Below are 16,675 nucleotides of genomic sequence, written 5' to 3'. Positions count from 1 at the left end.
CATCGTATAAGATAGGATACTACCAAACACCGTTTTCACAATTCGTACAGTATATTGAGGTACACCATTCATATATCATAAATTAAACGATACATAAATGTTGTTATTATTTCCTCTCATATTATTACCTTTCATATCGTTTGCCGCGGAATATTAATAATTCGCTCAAGATTATTGGCAAAGATTTCTGTAATTAAAGAGACCAAAGGTCGTCGGGTACGTGCGAAGAAGCAATTAATGCGTTTTATGTCTATCAGCAAAATTAATGCGTTTTATGTCTATCAGCAATAGTTTCCTATAACCATAAGACTTTATTATGGTATTATCTGTTATTATTTTGTGCAAACAAATGTTTTAACTTTACGTGAAAAGTTCCATGCTTTATCTCATTGTTTGAATATTTTCCCTATTCATATATTCATATTGCTTTTAATTTAATTTCACTTAATATCAATGAATAAAATGTTATTAATAACTTGGTGTTTTTTTGTATCAAGCACCAAGCCTCTTGCATGAAATTTAACACTTAACCTATTTGTGGCAACTGACTCTATCCATCTGACTAGTACAGACCAAAATCAGCCGCATTGTATTTACAATGTTACGTGTTAGTATTGTAAACTTTCTTCTAAAAATGGTAAATGGTTTTGGAAAAATTAATTTCATATATATAGCGCGGTATGGGTCAAAAATGTATTGCGCATTTCATTCAAATTTGATTTTATATTTTAACCACTTAATTCAGCTGCTATCTCAAATTCTTTTCAAGACCTGAATCAACATGGGATATTCGTTTTACAGTTTAGATTTTCTGAGGATAAGTCTGAAAAAAAAATTCAACTGAAGCATGCTAATGGATCTTTTGGTTAATTAATTTTCCCGATCCAATGAGCATCTTCATCTATCTTTCATGAATTTATTTGACTTGTTTACCCACAAAAGTCAATCAATTTTGAAGAGAAACTCTATTTTATTCTGTAGAGTAATTATATATAATAAAATTATATGATTGATAAGTTTAGGTAGCTGACCGAACAAAGTGTCATGAGGGACATTGTAGCTATTATAATCCTACTTTAATTATGCCGTAACTCGTAAGTTAGGTATGAATAAGATTATTTTATGTACTATGTAGATACATCAGCAGGTATGCATGAAGTAGAAACGCGCTGTCTTTATTTATTTTTCAGAGAATAGTCGTTTTCTTCAATAGCTGAATAACTATTCTTTAAGAGTTAAATAAGAAAGACTACAGGAAACTTGTGAAGTTGTTTTATCCAATAGGAAACGATTGTGAGGAATGTGCGACAGAATGTACTACAAGAATGGCCGTTGGATTGGTTTTCTGTTCATTCTGATACTGCATACACTGTTCTGAATATTATTTCCTTAACATATCACGCGAGAGTGGCGGAACGCTATAGAATTCCTCAAAACTAATCTTAAGTATTATTGTTATCGTGGAACTGTGATTTTTTTGTTCATATTCATAAAGTCGTGAAATGTCTGATGAATAGAAGTTGAATATGAATAACATTTTTTTTTATATAAAAAAAGTATCTTCGGATATTGTTGTGTCCCGCTGGATTGACCGGACACGGAATTAAATATTGCATACGGCAATACATTAGTTTATCATTCTTAACTATACATAGCGATAAAAGGTATTGATGAGTTGAAAAGTAATTAATAATATTAAGGATTTATATAAATCTTAAAGTCAGAAAAAGGTGATTTCTCAAATGCTTACAAATTCTGGATTTTTACTAATAATCTGAATTCAAAATGGATGACTTGGATACTTATTCCTATAGCGAATATGACTTCTACGAAATGTTTGCAAACGACACTATTGACTATAAAAACGTTCCTTTCTTTGGCCATATTAAAAAAGTCCCATTGTACGAGATCATTTTCAAATCTTATTTGTACGCGATGATAATTTTCTTCTCTTTGGTCGGCAACACTTTGATCATCGTTGTAGTGATGCGACACAAACAAATGAGGACAACGACAAACTTTTACATCGTCAATCTAGCTGTTGCCGACATTTTAGTGACCGTGTTTTGTACTTGGGTCCATCTGGTAAACAACCTCAACAACAATACTTGGGTCCTCGGCGGATTCTTCTGCAAATTCAACACATTTTCTCAAGGTATTTACCAACTTTTGTTTTCGTTTTAGTCTACTCGTATATTAAAATAATATTGTATAGATATTTACCTTTTTATAAAAATTCAGGAATGTTTTCACCCTCTTCACCTGAAAATCGAAAATGTTTTTGTTTAATATATGTGGCTTTTTACTTTTGAAAAATCTGCAGCCTCTTTCATTATATACAGCACAATCTTTTAAAAGGTTTGCGTGCGAAATCATTATATCTTCACCTGCTAAAGTGATTCTCATAACCGTACTTGTATTTAACAAATCAATTAATGTAATTTAACATAAATTTAAACGCTGCGCTATCGAGGAGTAATCTTGATATTTACTGACAACGGTAATAATATAAACATTAATTTCACGCATAATTGCTTTAATATAATAAAATTAATGCGTTTTAATTAAATGATTTCATAAATATAGCCCTATCTGACATGTCTGATATGTTTTATTGTAAGTAACATTTATGTCTGAAAAAGGTAAATACTCTGTGCCAACTGTTAAGATATCTTTGAACTTCAATATAATATAGACTTCATAATTAATGAGAATTTGGTAAAATGCAACGATAGACTATCCACAGAATCAGTATACTTAAATCAAATAACCAATAATTGTAGATAAAAATGCTTTTTTTTCATTTTGTAATATTATTATTTTACAAATCATTGGTTATACTATGTTGGTTTTGTCGTGCCGCGGCTCAAATGGCAAAATCGGACAATTGATAAAAGTCATATGCGATATATTTGTGGTCTCTTTAAATTTCATGTAATAGTACATTGTACTGATACGAGTTAGATAAGATTGTATTCGACTGACCATTATCACAGGACACTCCTAACATCGACTGACCATTCTTTTGCTATTATCACAGAATATTCCTACCATTTAGATTGATTGTGTAGTAATGCCTCAAAAAGTAAAAACACCGTTCTTCTTGTTATACAAATAAATACTGATATAAAAATGTGTTTGCAAAATATCGAAATGTCAAGAATTTCTGTCTTAGCTACATCACTTATTGTTATCACATCTTAGCTTTTAGTTTGACGGACGGAATATATAGTTATATTAAGTTTCCAGACAAATATATATGGTAATCAAATTACAGAATTACTAATAGATAGATTTGGTCTGTTGAATAAATAGATTATGGTGTCTGCGAAAAATTCATATCCTATATCTGAATAACACGATACAAGTAATCCTTTTTATCAGATGATAATGTTGTTAGGAAGAAACGCAAGATATTTTAGAGTCACATTCAGCCTACACAATTCAATATTTTTTTTATTTTATAAAGAACTTTCATTTTTGTTGCCCTTTTGGTGTTGCAAAACAAGTAACTCATTGGCCATAATAGTTGAGAAGACTTTTGCTTTTTTGAGATTAGAAAGTTTATTGCGATTCATTTATTTGGATGGCAGTAAAAATAACTGTTCTTTATATACAATTTTTCGCCTTATTAAAAAGTATATCCAACTCAGCGTCTTTTATTTTTGATGTGATAAGCATCGCGCATGTTCTAAATCCATTCTTATGATATTATAAAATGCATGTTTGCTCTTTCTACATCAACATAAAAACGAAATAATATACCTTTAATATGACACTTTTTTGAATTTAAAAAGTTCTATATTGAATTGAATAAAACGCGTACTTAAATGGCTGTGATAAAGATTCTTATAAATGATGTACTTTTCAGTATTCTTTACTATCAGACACATCTGCAATTGGCACGTATTTATTTTTCTCTTTCAATTCCTCGCGAGGGATCTCCCTATTTCAGAACTTGACTATAACGTTAATATGAAAGCTAGTTTATATGTTCTTAAATAACATATTGTATGGGACAGACATTATTTGTTCTCGAAGCAAATCATTCCTGGAGTAATTCACTATGTCCAGAACATTTATACTAATAATGAAAGGCTTTAAGTGCTTAGTTGCACCTTTAGCGAGTCTGCAATATTTTCAAACTTGCCGTGTTGGGGAATTCTTTAGGGCTTCTGTTTTTCTCTATTTTATCTGGGCAGTGTTGTTATATTTGTCTGTTCACTTTGAACCTTTGCTTCCGATACTGAAGATAGTTGTTTATTGCTTACACCGACCGGTTCTATTTATCAAACCGAGTTTGCTAGTTTCATTGTCGTTATTTTTATAAAGCTTTCTTCCTATTTCCAGATGTTTTAAACATTCTTGCTCAAAATTTATCAATGGTCACGCAGCTACATTAAGACAAATTATGCCAGGTTACTACAACCTTAGTTGTAACTTAGTTCAAATGTATGCACAAATGCATTTAAAAATTAACTATAAGACTTTGTTTTCTATTTTATGTGTTTAAAAGATGGTCAGATAATTTCCCCCTAATTTCTGTCTTCTTTCATGTAACATCGCCATAGATAACATGACAATTGTATAACAAAGAATGCTATAATGTCGGATATGAAACGTGTTCCGAACGTTATCATAGTAAAGAACCTTTAGTATAAAAGTTGGCATAAATTCAGGTCTTCAGATCTGTGAAACTATTATTTAATTAACAACCTTTTTCTTCGTAATTAAGACCATAATCTAAGACTGTTAAGCGTATGCGTTTGCTACTTTACGTTAATTACCTTTATACAAGAATCTCGAGATGTTTGTTTATGTCATATTTTTCACATAATAGTTTAATAAGATTAGGCGTGTAATTTAAAATATTTACCAGGCTTTTTTCATTTTTAAATGTATGTCAACGAGTATAAGATGTAAGGTAAACCTATTTGTTTAACCGGCTTCCTTTTATCTACAGTACTTGTAATAATGGTAGTGTACATGTATGTGATAATTATGAACGTTATATAAATTAGCGTGGCTTTTTCATCTTGAAACTTCTATCAAGTTATTGTTACTATGTAAATGGAACGAACGATAAATAGAGAGGTACTATTTAAAAATTTGAAAACGTCTACTTAAAATATTGTTTGAAATACTTATAAACTAGCACTTAAAAGCAGTGTTTAAGATCAAAGAGTAATTATATATGGTGAAACGTTGCCCTTTCTTTGTTATTTGATATGCATTTTGAAGCACGTTTTGAAGGTCTAAGATGAAGACGCGTACGGTATTAAAGCTATACCTCAAGGCATTTTCATACTTGCAGAACTATTGAAGCTGCCGATAGATCTCTATTGATTATATCAAGTTATTGATTTGATGAGCATCATTATTAAAGGTCGCCAACATGTTCAATAGTCTTAAGATCATAAACATATGCTACTTCATCGTTAATAACTCTTTACTAAGGCCGCGCAAACGACGATCATTGATTCACGTTATTTTGTTCGTTAGACCGCCTGATGCATCGCCGTGGAGTTAGGTGAAAAGTCGAGAACTCAGTTGATTAACAAACAACGACCGGATATTTATATTATTAAAGTCTTATATTGTTAGAACAATCTTAAACTACATAAAATCAGTCAAAATAATTGTATTGTTTCAATATTATCCGTACAATCTGAAAGAAAATGAAACTGTCTCAACCTAATCATATTGTTTCTGGTTTATTTTTTAATACTGTATTCATCTTTTGAAACAAACGAACACTCAAACAAACAAAAATAACACATAGTGAATAAACACAGTTAAGAAACATCAGCAAGAAAACAAAGCAACTCACAATAACAATACAAATCAACATAAAAATTAATTCCCAAAACAAACTCGGCATGCTATTTTTTTTTTAAATAAGCAACTTTAATGTCATATAAAAAAAGTTGTCTTCGCTTATAGTATGCATTTTATATAACATATGAAACAAAACCATAAACGGAATGATAGATAACAAAACATTAGAAATATGTTGGTGCTTATCTACGGTATTTAAGCAAAATGTGATCGTATGTTTTCAAATTATGTTCCCCACCATGAGTATGGTCGTATAATGAAAAGATTGAATCACTAAGCCGATCTGTTTTCAGGATCAGTTTAAGTTAAGGAGGCTTTGAAAATGAACTTACAGATAAGGAGGCAAAAGTTTGCATTTCAAATCTTTAAAAATCTTGTATTTGCTGTTGATTTTTTCAAGATATAAAGTTGCTTAATTCTAAATAAAATTATATTTAATGTATAAGTAGGCTTAGTAAGAAGTGAATCATAAACGGATATTTCAGATATGTAATTTTATATCATTTAATGTATTTTATCTGCAATAATATAAGTGCAATGCTTTTACTTGATAAAATCACTATTCTATAAATTAACGTAAACATTTCTCTACGAGTGCAATACGAACTTTCAGTTTTTATAATGTTAAAAACAACATGCAAAACTATTTATACTTAGATACTTTCAAGAGCGAATACATTTATACTTATATTGTCTGCATTGCATTTTAGTCATAAATGCTATATATACAACTAATATACAATGGAATACAAAAAGGAGCTTTTATTATACGGCCCTGAGATACATTTGTTAATTATAAATAATATATAACGTTTATAACATTTTATTTGGCAATAGCAACATACAACAACGAAATGACGACTTTTATTTTTACTGGCATCTTTCGAGTGTCTTATTTCTTTTGCAAACACCCTACTGCACGTAATAACCGTAAAAGTACTCTGTGGTATATTTGGTTAGTATTTTCCTCTTAGATATTAACAATCAAATTATGCAATAAAACGTCAAAGCTCTTGTCACTCGGCACGCTCACTTAAGTCGCCTTAATGGATATTTGACGTGACCTGGTGCTAGTCAATTGTATATATACTTATAGCTATAGCGTTCAATCTAGAGTTTCTCACTATCCAACATTTGTACACACCTTTTTTCTGTTTTGAAGGTATGAGTTCTACACAGAAATCTAATAAGAGTTTTTTCTTATTAATTTAATGTTTCTGACGAAGACATTGTAAATAAAACAACTCATAAGTCAAAGGCGTTTTTAGAACTATTAAAGTAACACTTTCTTTAAAAAAAACCGAAACGATAATAAGTACCCTCGTTTGGTTGATTAAAACGCGAATATATTATAATTAATGAATTTATGAATTCATGCATTTTTTATTTTTTTTTGCAATAACAGCAATGTAACTTTACAGAACATAAATGTTTAACATATTATTTTGTCGTAAATTTAGTGTTTAATTTTTTGAGTTATACAAGCTCATAACTATTTAATAACGAGCAATATTCCTGTTAAAATGGTATCTAATTGGACTTAGTTTCATATGTTAGTGGCATAACAATTATGATTGTAGCTGTTTTAATTGCATGTCTTTTATTTGGGAGTGCTGTACTTTTTAAACGTATTACCAACTTTTTAGCATTAAAACTATGCTGCTTATTTCAACTTGAAAAAAACCCACTATAATTTAAATGTTTTCTAGCATTTTTCTTTTGTGCTCTGTTGATGGGAATTTCATCAATATCCAACAAAATGTACACAAATTAATTCAATTATGTTTTTCCCTTTGCTTGTTTAAGTTCTGACGTCTTCCATTAAAAGCATTGCTAACTTTTCTGCTTACATCATGCTCTCCTGATAAAAATGGAAGTTATTTTTGTATTTTGATTATTAATATCACACTCACAAACATTTTTAGTAATAAAAGCATTTGGCTGTGAATGTTCAAGTATGTCAATACATTTCAACGTGATATTAACCATTCGCTGCTTGATGCCATTCATGTTGAATATCATTTGATTAGTATAATAAGTTATAGCTTAGAGATATGATTTTCAGAATCTGAGTTTCTGCATTAGGGTTTGTTCTATTGTTTATTTTGTACTCGATCTGCTTAGTGCTTTTGAAGAGTCATCCATATATCTTATTTAGTGAACCATTATCAGTTTTTTTGCTGACAAATGGGTTTCATTTCCGTTTAAGATTAGTTAACAATGCAGTAAACAGTGTAGTTTCATCCTTTTAAAATTTACGAAACGATACTACTTTAAAGATTTAAAAGTTCAATATATGTATGTATCATTTTAAATAGCAAAACCTAAACGCACATATATATGGTACTAATATACAACTATAATATATATCATTTAAACTTGAATCCCGTAAATAGATATTGATATAGTTATAAAAGTTTTGGGAATTCGTTTTTAAATATACATTTTGTATTTACAGATGTTGCTTAGTTTGGTTAAGCATTTGAATATCTTATTTGAGATTTAGTCATGCATCATAAGTGAACAATATGAAATTCATTTTCAGTTCTATGTCTGGTAGCAAGCGTCTTGTCTTTGACACTAATTGCGTACGACAGATTCTTTGGAATTGTATTTGCTTTGAAGGCTCACATGACAAGCCGGAAAGCTCGCTTCTCTATTTGCATCATATGGCTATGCTCCTTCGCTATTGCTGCCCCGTTGCTATGGTTCCGGAAATTGAATGAACGCCAATGGCAGAACTACACCGAACGCTGGTGCGATGATTCTTGGCCGCGTGAGACAAAGGCGGTTGCAGGAACAAATACTACGATGGAATACATGCCGTCAAGGACTATATACTTCACGTTTGTATCAGCTGTGTTGTATTTCTTCCCGATGATTGTAATGACAATTGCCTACTCCGTGATCATTAGAAAACTGAGATCTAGCACCATTCCCGGAGAAAGAGTAACCGCCGGCTATGAAGCGCAGCAAAAAACAAAACGAAAGGTATGAAATAAATTTTTGTAGGTATTGACAAGCCTATTTATATTGACAGTGTCTATGTTAATTAGAGCTTTTTCACTACCTTACAACCGAATCTTTTATAATGTTTTACCTTTCTTAGATCCAGCTCAAAGACATATTGTACACGCTTTCCTACTTAAATTTCATCAATACTTTCAGTAATAAGTTAAATCTGCATAAAAGAATTTTAAAATTAATAAGTCATTAAATGTCAAGCGATATTAAAGGAACAATAAGTATTGGAAATATTACAACCATTGATTATAACGCTCCGTGTATGTGGCTTGATCTTTATAAAACAACTGATCCTGAGTGCTTTTCTTTAAAATACTCGATACATTCAATTTTCATAGAAATATACTCATTTTTAACTTACATTATGTAAAAGTAACACAGACATAATTTAAAAAGAAAAGGAATCTGATCATTTGAAATGCAATATCTATAACATTTTTTTTATGTTTTTTTAATTTTTCACCTTAACCTTCCGTATGCTTAAAAATGACTTATAGATTGGGTTATTCCAAAAAGCAATGCAAACTGAGCAGACACTTTTTATGGGTCATAAATGCATTAATGATGTTGAAATAAGTTTGTGCTACTTTTTTACAACAGGTTATAGCAATGCTAGTTACAATAATGGCAGTGTTTGGCATATGCTGGCTCCCATACCAAATTGTGCTTCTGTATAGTGAGCTTCGAGAGACTCGGGATACAGTAAGTTGATTTTATTTTATTTTTTTACAAATGTACACATAGATGAGCACAGATATTACAGTAAAGAAATGTTTTAAAGAATGTTACATATATTGAAATAGGGACGACATTGTTTGAAAGTAATACAAAGGGAAATCTTTTATAAGCATACGAAAGATATCTATGATTTTCAGATGTTAAATATGTTTTTCAATTTAAAAAAATAAATAAATCAACAAACATTCATGTATCCTACACTTCAAATATGTTGCGGAAATAGTGCTGTTTGTTGCTCTTACAAGAGGATGATACAAAAACGAAACTATTATTCAGAGGTTATATGAATTATAGAAACTAAAAGATTTTATCGACTTTGATATATATGAATAAACAAATATATAAGCCCTTAAGCTCTACTTATAAGAAATCTAATTTTAGCTTGGAGATTGGTATTTCACGATGCAGTTCCTAGCAGGTTGTTTTGCGTACTCAAACAGCGCTCTGAATCCATTGATATATGCCGGATTTAACAAAAACTTCAAACAAGGTATGAAGGAGAACTATGAATGCTTATATTTTAGTTAGTGTGGCTTTTGATAGCTTTTATCTTTTTCTTTTGAACCATATTTATGATTTTTCCTTTTATTTTTCTTATTTCATTCAATCATTATTTTACTGTCGCCTTTACTGCTTTTTTAGTTTTATGCATGATCATACTCCCCACAAAACAAATACATTCAACAATTGTCGACAGAATCAGTCTTTATTTATGCTCACTTTTTTCGTTCAAAAATCATTTTAGAAATATCCTCTTAAATTTTAATTTGTTAAAACATTGAAATATTTGTTTAAGGGATGGGTCCGTTTAGATTTAATAAAAACAAAATTCATTCATAAACTTTAAGCAAGATGGTTTCTGTTCATGTTCATAATAATGAAGTATAGATGTACTGGGGGACGATTTTTGATTATATATGTTTTGTGGCGCAAATAATAGTAATAGCTTAGCAAAGATGGCGTAGCTTTTTATTTTCGCTTTGCTTCATTTACTCGTTCTGCCTGCATGACTTGTTTATTCACATTTACCATACAACTCTCCTTTAACATAAAGCTCTCCTTGTAAGCCAAAGTTTAACATGCTCTTCAATATGTTATCAAAACTTGCTTTTATAGCCTTTCTTAACTTGAGGCGAGGCATGGATGACCATCGTCGCCAGAGTACATTCAAACACACTCAGGTGAGAGAAATGTCGCCAAAGATTGGCACAAAATTGTCAAAATCAACGACAAGTAGTACAAGGACGGTGATAAGCAGCCAGTCAAAGACGCCTGAGATTACATTAACGAAGGCTTTCTCAAGTGAAACTCTTGAACCTCTTCTGCCTTTCGCTTCCCCATCACCTGAGCTGTTGTCAATGATTGACAGAAAAAGACGTGATGCGCAAAAACACATTGAAGTCATTGAATCAAAGATTCCTCCTCAATATCTACTGTCGCGGTCAATGAACTATATAAATGAAACGACTTGTTACAATGAAAAAGAGAACACATTGGATAGATACACAAATCGCACCTGCAGTCATTCGGCAGATGCAATTCCAAATTCGTATACAGGATAATTGACTTAATCGCAATATTGGTATTCAATGTCGAAAATAAAGTTTTGATCAAACAGCAATAAATCATCGCATGATTCCTTTATAGAACTGTTTAGAAAATCACCTCAGCTTACAGTTTGCATTATTGTAAAGTGTAAAAAAAATCAAGTAATTATCATGTTAATAATGACTCGAGAAATGATAATATATTTTAATAAATAAATTATGGACGTTATGATTTTCAATTCGAACGGTAGCCTATGCATTGAGATGGCTGTATATCGTAATGCAATGCTGTTCATTGCAATTTATTGATAAATATGGATGTGATAACATGGAATGAGACTAGCTCAATTCTAATTAACAATGAAGGGAATGTTGTCCCTTAAGCTTGGCATGCTTTGTTTTATGTGACGGAGTAACTTTCGTCACAAATTATTAATCTTAAATAAAAAACAAAGATATTCTTTTATTTATACAGCTTTGCATGAACTCATTTTTGTCTGCTTTTGTTTGTGCATCACATTTATATCTAGGCTGTATTTTAGATAGTTTTAGTTGGTCACGTTTTTTTTCTCCATTTTTAATTCCTTTTAAATTTAAAGAGAATATTTTGATAAATATTGGAAGTAATTTTTAGCAAAGCCTTTCCTTGTTGATCTTGTTTATTATCATATTCTACACTATCGTTGAAAATCTCTATGGAACATAATCTGTTTCTTTTATCGTTTTGATTTGATAATCATCATGTTAATATTACACTTGCCGTAAAGTTGCTGAGAATTATGGAAATATTATATTTTAGAAAAAATATGTTTTGATAAAACAATCTCCTGTTTAAACGTATAAACTTTAAAATGTTCGAACATGTAAAAAATAGTGTATTGTAAAATGCTTGTTTACTTTTATAATACTTATCTTAAAATTGTATATTAAATATATATGTATGTATCTTTAATTAGGTATACGTGGTGTGTGGCAGGCAGTTCGTTGCCATAGAAACCCAGCTGTAATGGACCCAAAAACGTACGGAACGTACAATTCTTCCACGTATGCAACCGCTTTGTAGTGTGAACATTATAAGTAACAGTGTGAAATATTGAATTCCATTTTCTAATCCAAAGGGACCATCTGTTGAATATGTTAACTGCTGATTTAGTTTTAACGCTTTTGACTATATATTTTCAATACACGTATTGGTAGACCTTGCTACACATATAGTTTTTATCTTCGTACATTTTATATAGAGTCGCAATAACTTTACCCTGTTGTTTATAGTCTTTACAATTTGGTTGTTATTTCTTTACAACATTCAGCCCATTCCAAAGCTTTGCTTTGTAAATAACGCGTAATTAAATAATGTCACGTCGTTTATTTAATATCTCTTTTGTTAAAAAAGTAAAATGTATATCTTCAAATCGTTTTATTTTTGGCAAAAAGCAAACATTCTGTTTTTAAATCTAATGAAAGAAAGTAGGTTGACAGAAAAGCAAAGTTAATAGCTTAGAAGTTGATAGCTTAGAAACTATCAATAACAATGATATATATTTAACTATAATCTTACTACCCTATTGATAATTACATATGTCAGTTTAAACAATCATTCTTCTTCTTTTTCGTTCAAATGCTTACGTTAATTCCTTCAAAACTAAAGCTGTCGACAAAACTCAAGCGAAAAATACGCTTTTCAATAGCTGTGTATCACATGTTTAATTTGATTGTATTTTCCATACTTGTATCTGTAGGTTTACCCTGGTTTGGCAACGAGGATTCTAAAATATTGTTAGCAGTGAAAATGTACAGAATGTTGAGCTCAAAGCCAGTTGAAAACCGTGCAAATGGCCTAAACGCTTTGGTTTTTAGAAGACTGATAATTTTCATTCCTTTTTTATGTAAGCATTTATTTCAGCAGTAATTCTATTAACCTGATTAAAGACGAATTATTTTATAGTGTACATAATGAATGTGAATAATGATAGCTTTGATGATATGGTTTCAAAAAAAGTAAAATGTGTTACAGGTGTTAAGGTATTTAGCAAACATACCGATTTGTGTGGGGTAGTATCCTATTAGTTTTTGTTGAAGTTTATATCTGTTTATAAATGTATGGATTCTAACAATGGTAATTATGGTAAAATATTCAATTATCTTTTACTGGAAAATACCAATTGGTGTAAGTACTTTGCAATAACATTGACCAATACATAAATGAGAATGAATACTATTTTTGGATAACTGTAGATATGACTTCTTAAATGTGTACAACAGTATGAGTTTTGGGCAAATATGTGAAACAATACATGAATGAGAACAAAATACTTTTATTTAGCGATTGTGCGCACAGTGTTTAAATGGTTATATAAGGTTGTGATAGTGTGAATATAAGCAACAATATATAGGTGCATTTATCAGGCAATGACGTGGCGAATTGTTTGCATTTGCGTAAACCATTTCTAAAGTATTAAGACGTATACATGATACAAGAAATACTTAAAGCATAACCGAATGTTGAAGCTTTAAGGGTCAGGCAACACGTCAACCTTTAAATGTTGCAGAACTGAGTTTGAGCCTGTTAATGGACGGTAGTGTTAAATGAAAGCTTTAACGTCCATACTACCATCCACCGGCTTAAGTATACACGCAACACTATAACACGGAAATGATTTTTGCTTTAATAGCATCTGCAGATCTTAAAATAAACTACGATTAGCAAAATTGGGCAATAAGTTATAAGTTTAAATGGGCACAAGACTGTTAGGTCAAGTAAACAATACATTAACTGAGACTATGATTATGTGTGTGTATATATGGGAATATATATGATTGGATGTTATACCTGTATAATTGAGTACAGTAATGTTTAACATAAAATATAAATATGTATTATGAAGTAAATATCTAGGGCAAAATATACATTGGTCTACAAATAAGTGAATAGTACTTAACATATAGTATATACTGATTAGGTCATTACATAAAATGTACGTTCATATGTGTATAAAACTAATCAATCGTGATTGTAAACATTTATATGACACAGTAAGCAACTGAGTGTATTTCTGAACAAATGTGTCGGTAGGGACCTGCGTTCCGTGAACCTTTGCTCTCCTTTGTTAATGATTGATCATAGGTGATACGAGCTACATGTATTATATGATTACCAAGTGCTAGATGAAATTATGTGATTATTACTGGGCACGATTAAAAGACAAGTGTGAATGTTAAAAAAGTACTCTGTGATAAATTTACAAACAATAGATTTGGATAGCAAAAATACAAAAACATCAATATTTGAAAAATAAGCTATCATTGTGCAAATCTTTCATGATTAAGACGTAAATTTTAACTTGTGTTATATGTGAATAATTAAAAGCATGTTTTGTCATGCTATTTATGGTGAAACTCGGCATTATTTGGTGTTTGTAATTCATTTTATTGAAATAAACGACGACAAGAAGTCAAATGTGTGTTTTATTATATTATTCATTCCTTTTTTATGTTATGCTTGTGTGCTCACAGATTACCCTTTTATCTATTTATAAAGCTTCATATGATCAGTGGTCGAGAGCGTGGTTTTTTCCCTAAGTGTATACTGAATGGCATAGCGATATATTACAATTAAAACAAAAGTGTTTTTTTCGTAATTAAAAGCTAACTTAAAGTAGTTTCCAACTTTAAAGAAATGTTATGTTCTCCCCGAGTTCACTTCAATCTTTGACTTCGATTCTACCTCACAGAATATTTGGCTGTGTGGTCTTGAGCGTTGCTTAAAAGTGACTGTAAGCCTATTTTCGTAGATGCCAACCACTTGAATCTTTAATAATTTTATTTTTTACTAAATGTTACCTTTTTTAAGTTGAATAACTCTTTAATATGTTTATTTTTTTACTCGACTTAAATCTGCCAGTTATTACTGAATAAGATATTTTTTTCGAGTTTTCGCTTATGTTAAAGTATACTTAGAACAAGGTGTTTTACAAAATGATCCGTATAAGAACATGTCCATACATTTTGATATGGAATTGTTTATAACACTATTCATATAGATTTTTCCCTCCATTTATTTAGAAAAACACGTTTTAACTTTTGCACTAACTTTAAAAAGATCTAGACTTAATTTTGTTCCTCTGACTTCTTTTATCCGTTTCTCTTCATATGCTCCATAAAACATCAGGTAATACTTCCTTACGCCTATTTATTTATTTATTATATGTATTTATATATGGTTGGAAGAGGTAACTGGATGAATTAACAAAAAAATATCAAAATAAATTTAAAAGTTTCAATTAGCGCAAACGGTTTCCTAGACATTCAACTTTACTGAACATCACACCTATTTTTAGGAAAACCTTTTTTTTCTGAGATCAATCGAGGGAATGACAAACTGGCTCCCGTACTGAAGGCAACTTTTGTGTTTTTTCCGAACTTTTCCTTTTTCGTGAGTTATTAGAATTATAACGTCGAATTATAAAACAAACAGTGTTTACCAATAGACATATGTTAGGAAATAGTTACAATATGATTCTGACACTTTCTAATAGGGGACCAGTCATGCATCGGCGTAACCTCACAAAAATGCCGCAGTCACATTTTATCATTATATGATCCGGTTTGATTGGCACACGTGTAAGGAGGTGTACTTAAAAATATGTGTTAATGCTTTTATAGATAACACCGAAACGGTTCACGAGGAGATATTGATTATATAATGTAGACAACAGCGAACGGCCACCGTCGAACGACTGACGACGGATATCTAGCCGTCTCGAAAAGCTTTGCAATAAAATGTCATCAAAAGATAAATCTTGTCCGAAGAAAAAAAACCGATAAAAGCAAAGTTTTTTCTATGATGCTGTAATTTTAAACTATTGCAACGTTGTTTTTTTTGTTTTGTTTTTTTTATAGATATTGCCTTAATTTATACACACACCTGTTGACTGGTTGCAACTAGATTGGTTATTGGTGGAACAGTTATGCGCTTGGTTATTTTCTAATCCTTCTATCGTTAGCTGCACATAGCTAGAAAATGAATTGGTAATCCGTTTAAAACTGATATAATATATAAAGTTCTACCCTGCATCAAGCTGTCCTGCTCGCAACACACGGGTGTGGTAATAGGGGTGTTTATATCTGTGCCAAATGAAACATTACAACCGTTAGGTCAGTTATCTCGTGTATGACGACAATACAGTTTTTTTCTAGAAAATGCATTGGAAAAAATAAAATATGACATCTTGTTTTATTTCGTTAACGAGCCAGCAAAATAATTCATAACTTAAACATTATTTTAATAAATGTCAATTATAATAAGAGATTCATGTTTTCCTCATATCACTGAAGGCTATGCCTAAAATCAAGAAAAACAAAATAGGTTTTTCAGAGAAAAACAATTTTCTATGGGTTTTTTTGTAACTTGTTTATTTTTCACTTGCATATAATTATTTTCGTTTTCAGGATAAATGTTTTATAAGTAGACTATTTTGCCGGGGTGATGATGAATGTCTTCGTTTTACGTAATCTATTCCTTAGCCTCT

General features: G+C 30.6%; 1 protein-coding gene across 1 annotated transcript; it reads left to right on the top strand.

Moving 5' to 3' along the window:
- The first annotated feature begins 1,160 nt into the window (after positions 1-1,160).
- Positions 1,161-14,593, top strand: LOC132755876 (substance-P receptor-like). The gene is made up of 5 exons (XM_060746810.1): positions 1,161-2,155; positions 8,384-8,829; positions 9,463-9,564; positions 9,982-10,090; positions 12,104-14,593. Exons 1-5 carry the CDS (start codon positions 1,786-1,788, stop codon positions 12,208-12,210), a joined length of 1,134 nt encoding a protein of 377 aa, XP_060602793.1. The 5' UTR covers positions 1,161-1,785; the 3' UTR covers positions 12,211-14,593.
- Positions 14,594-16,675: the final 2,082 nt, after the last annotated feature.

The sequence above is a fragment of the Ruditapes philippinarum genome, unplaced genomic scaffold, assembly GCF_026571515.1.
Source record: "Ruditapes philippinarum isolate M1 unplaced genomic scaffold, ASM2657151v2 ctg2079_1_1_1_1, whole genome shotgun sequence".
Taxonomy (NCBI): Eukaryota; Metazoa; Mollusca; class Bivalvia; order Venerida; family Veneridae; genus Ruditapes; species Ruditapes philippinarum.
Note: the sequence above shows the minus strand (reverse complement) of the source record. Positions and strands in the feature narration are given on the sequence as shown.

Coding starts and splice junctions, on each gene's coding strand:
- LOC132755876 (XM_060746810.1), top strand. CDS start 1,786: ATGGATGACTTGGATACTTATTCCTATAGCGAATATGACTTCTACGAA. Junction 2,156..8,383: donor ATTCAACACATTTTCTCAAG/GTATTTACCAAC, acceptor ATTCATTTTCAG/TTCTATGTCTGGTAGCAAGC. Junction 8,830..9,462: donor AGCAAAAAACAAAACGAAAG/GTATGAAATAAA, acceptor TTTTTACAACAG/GTTATAGCAATGCTAGTTAC.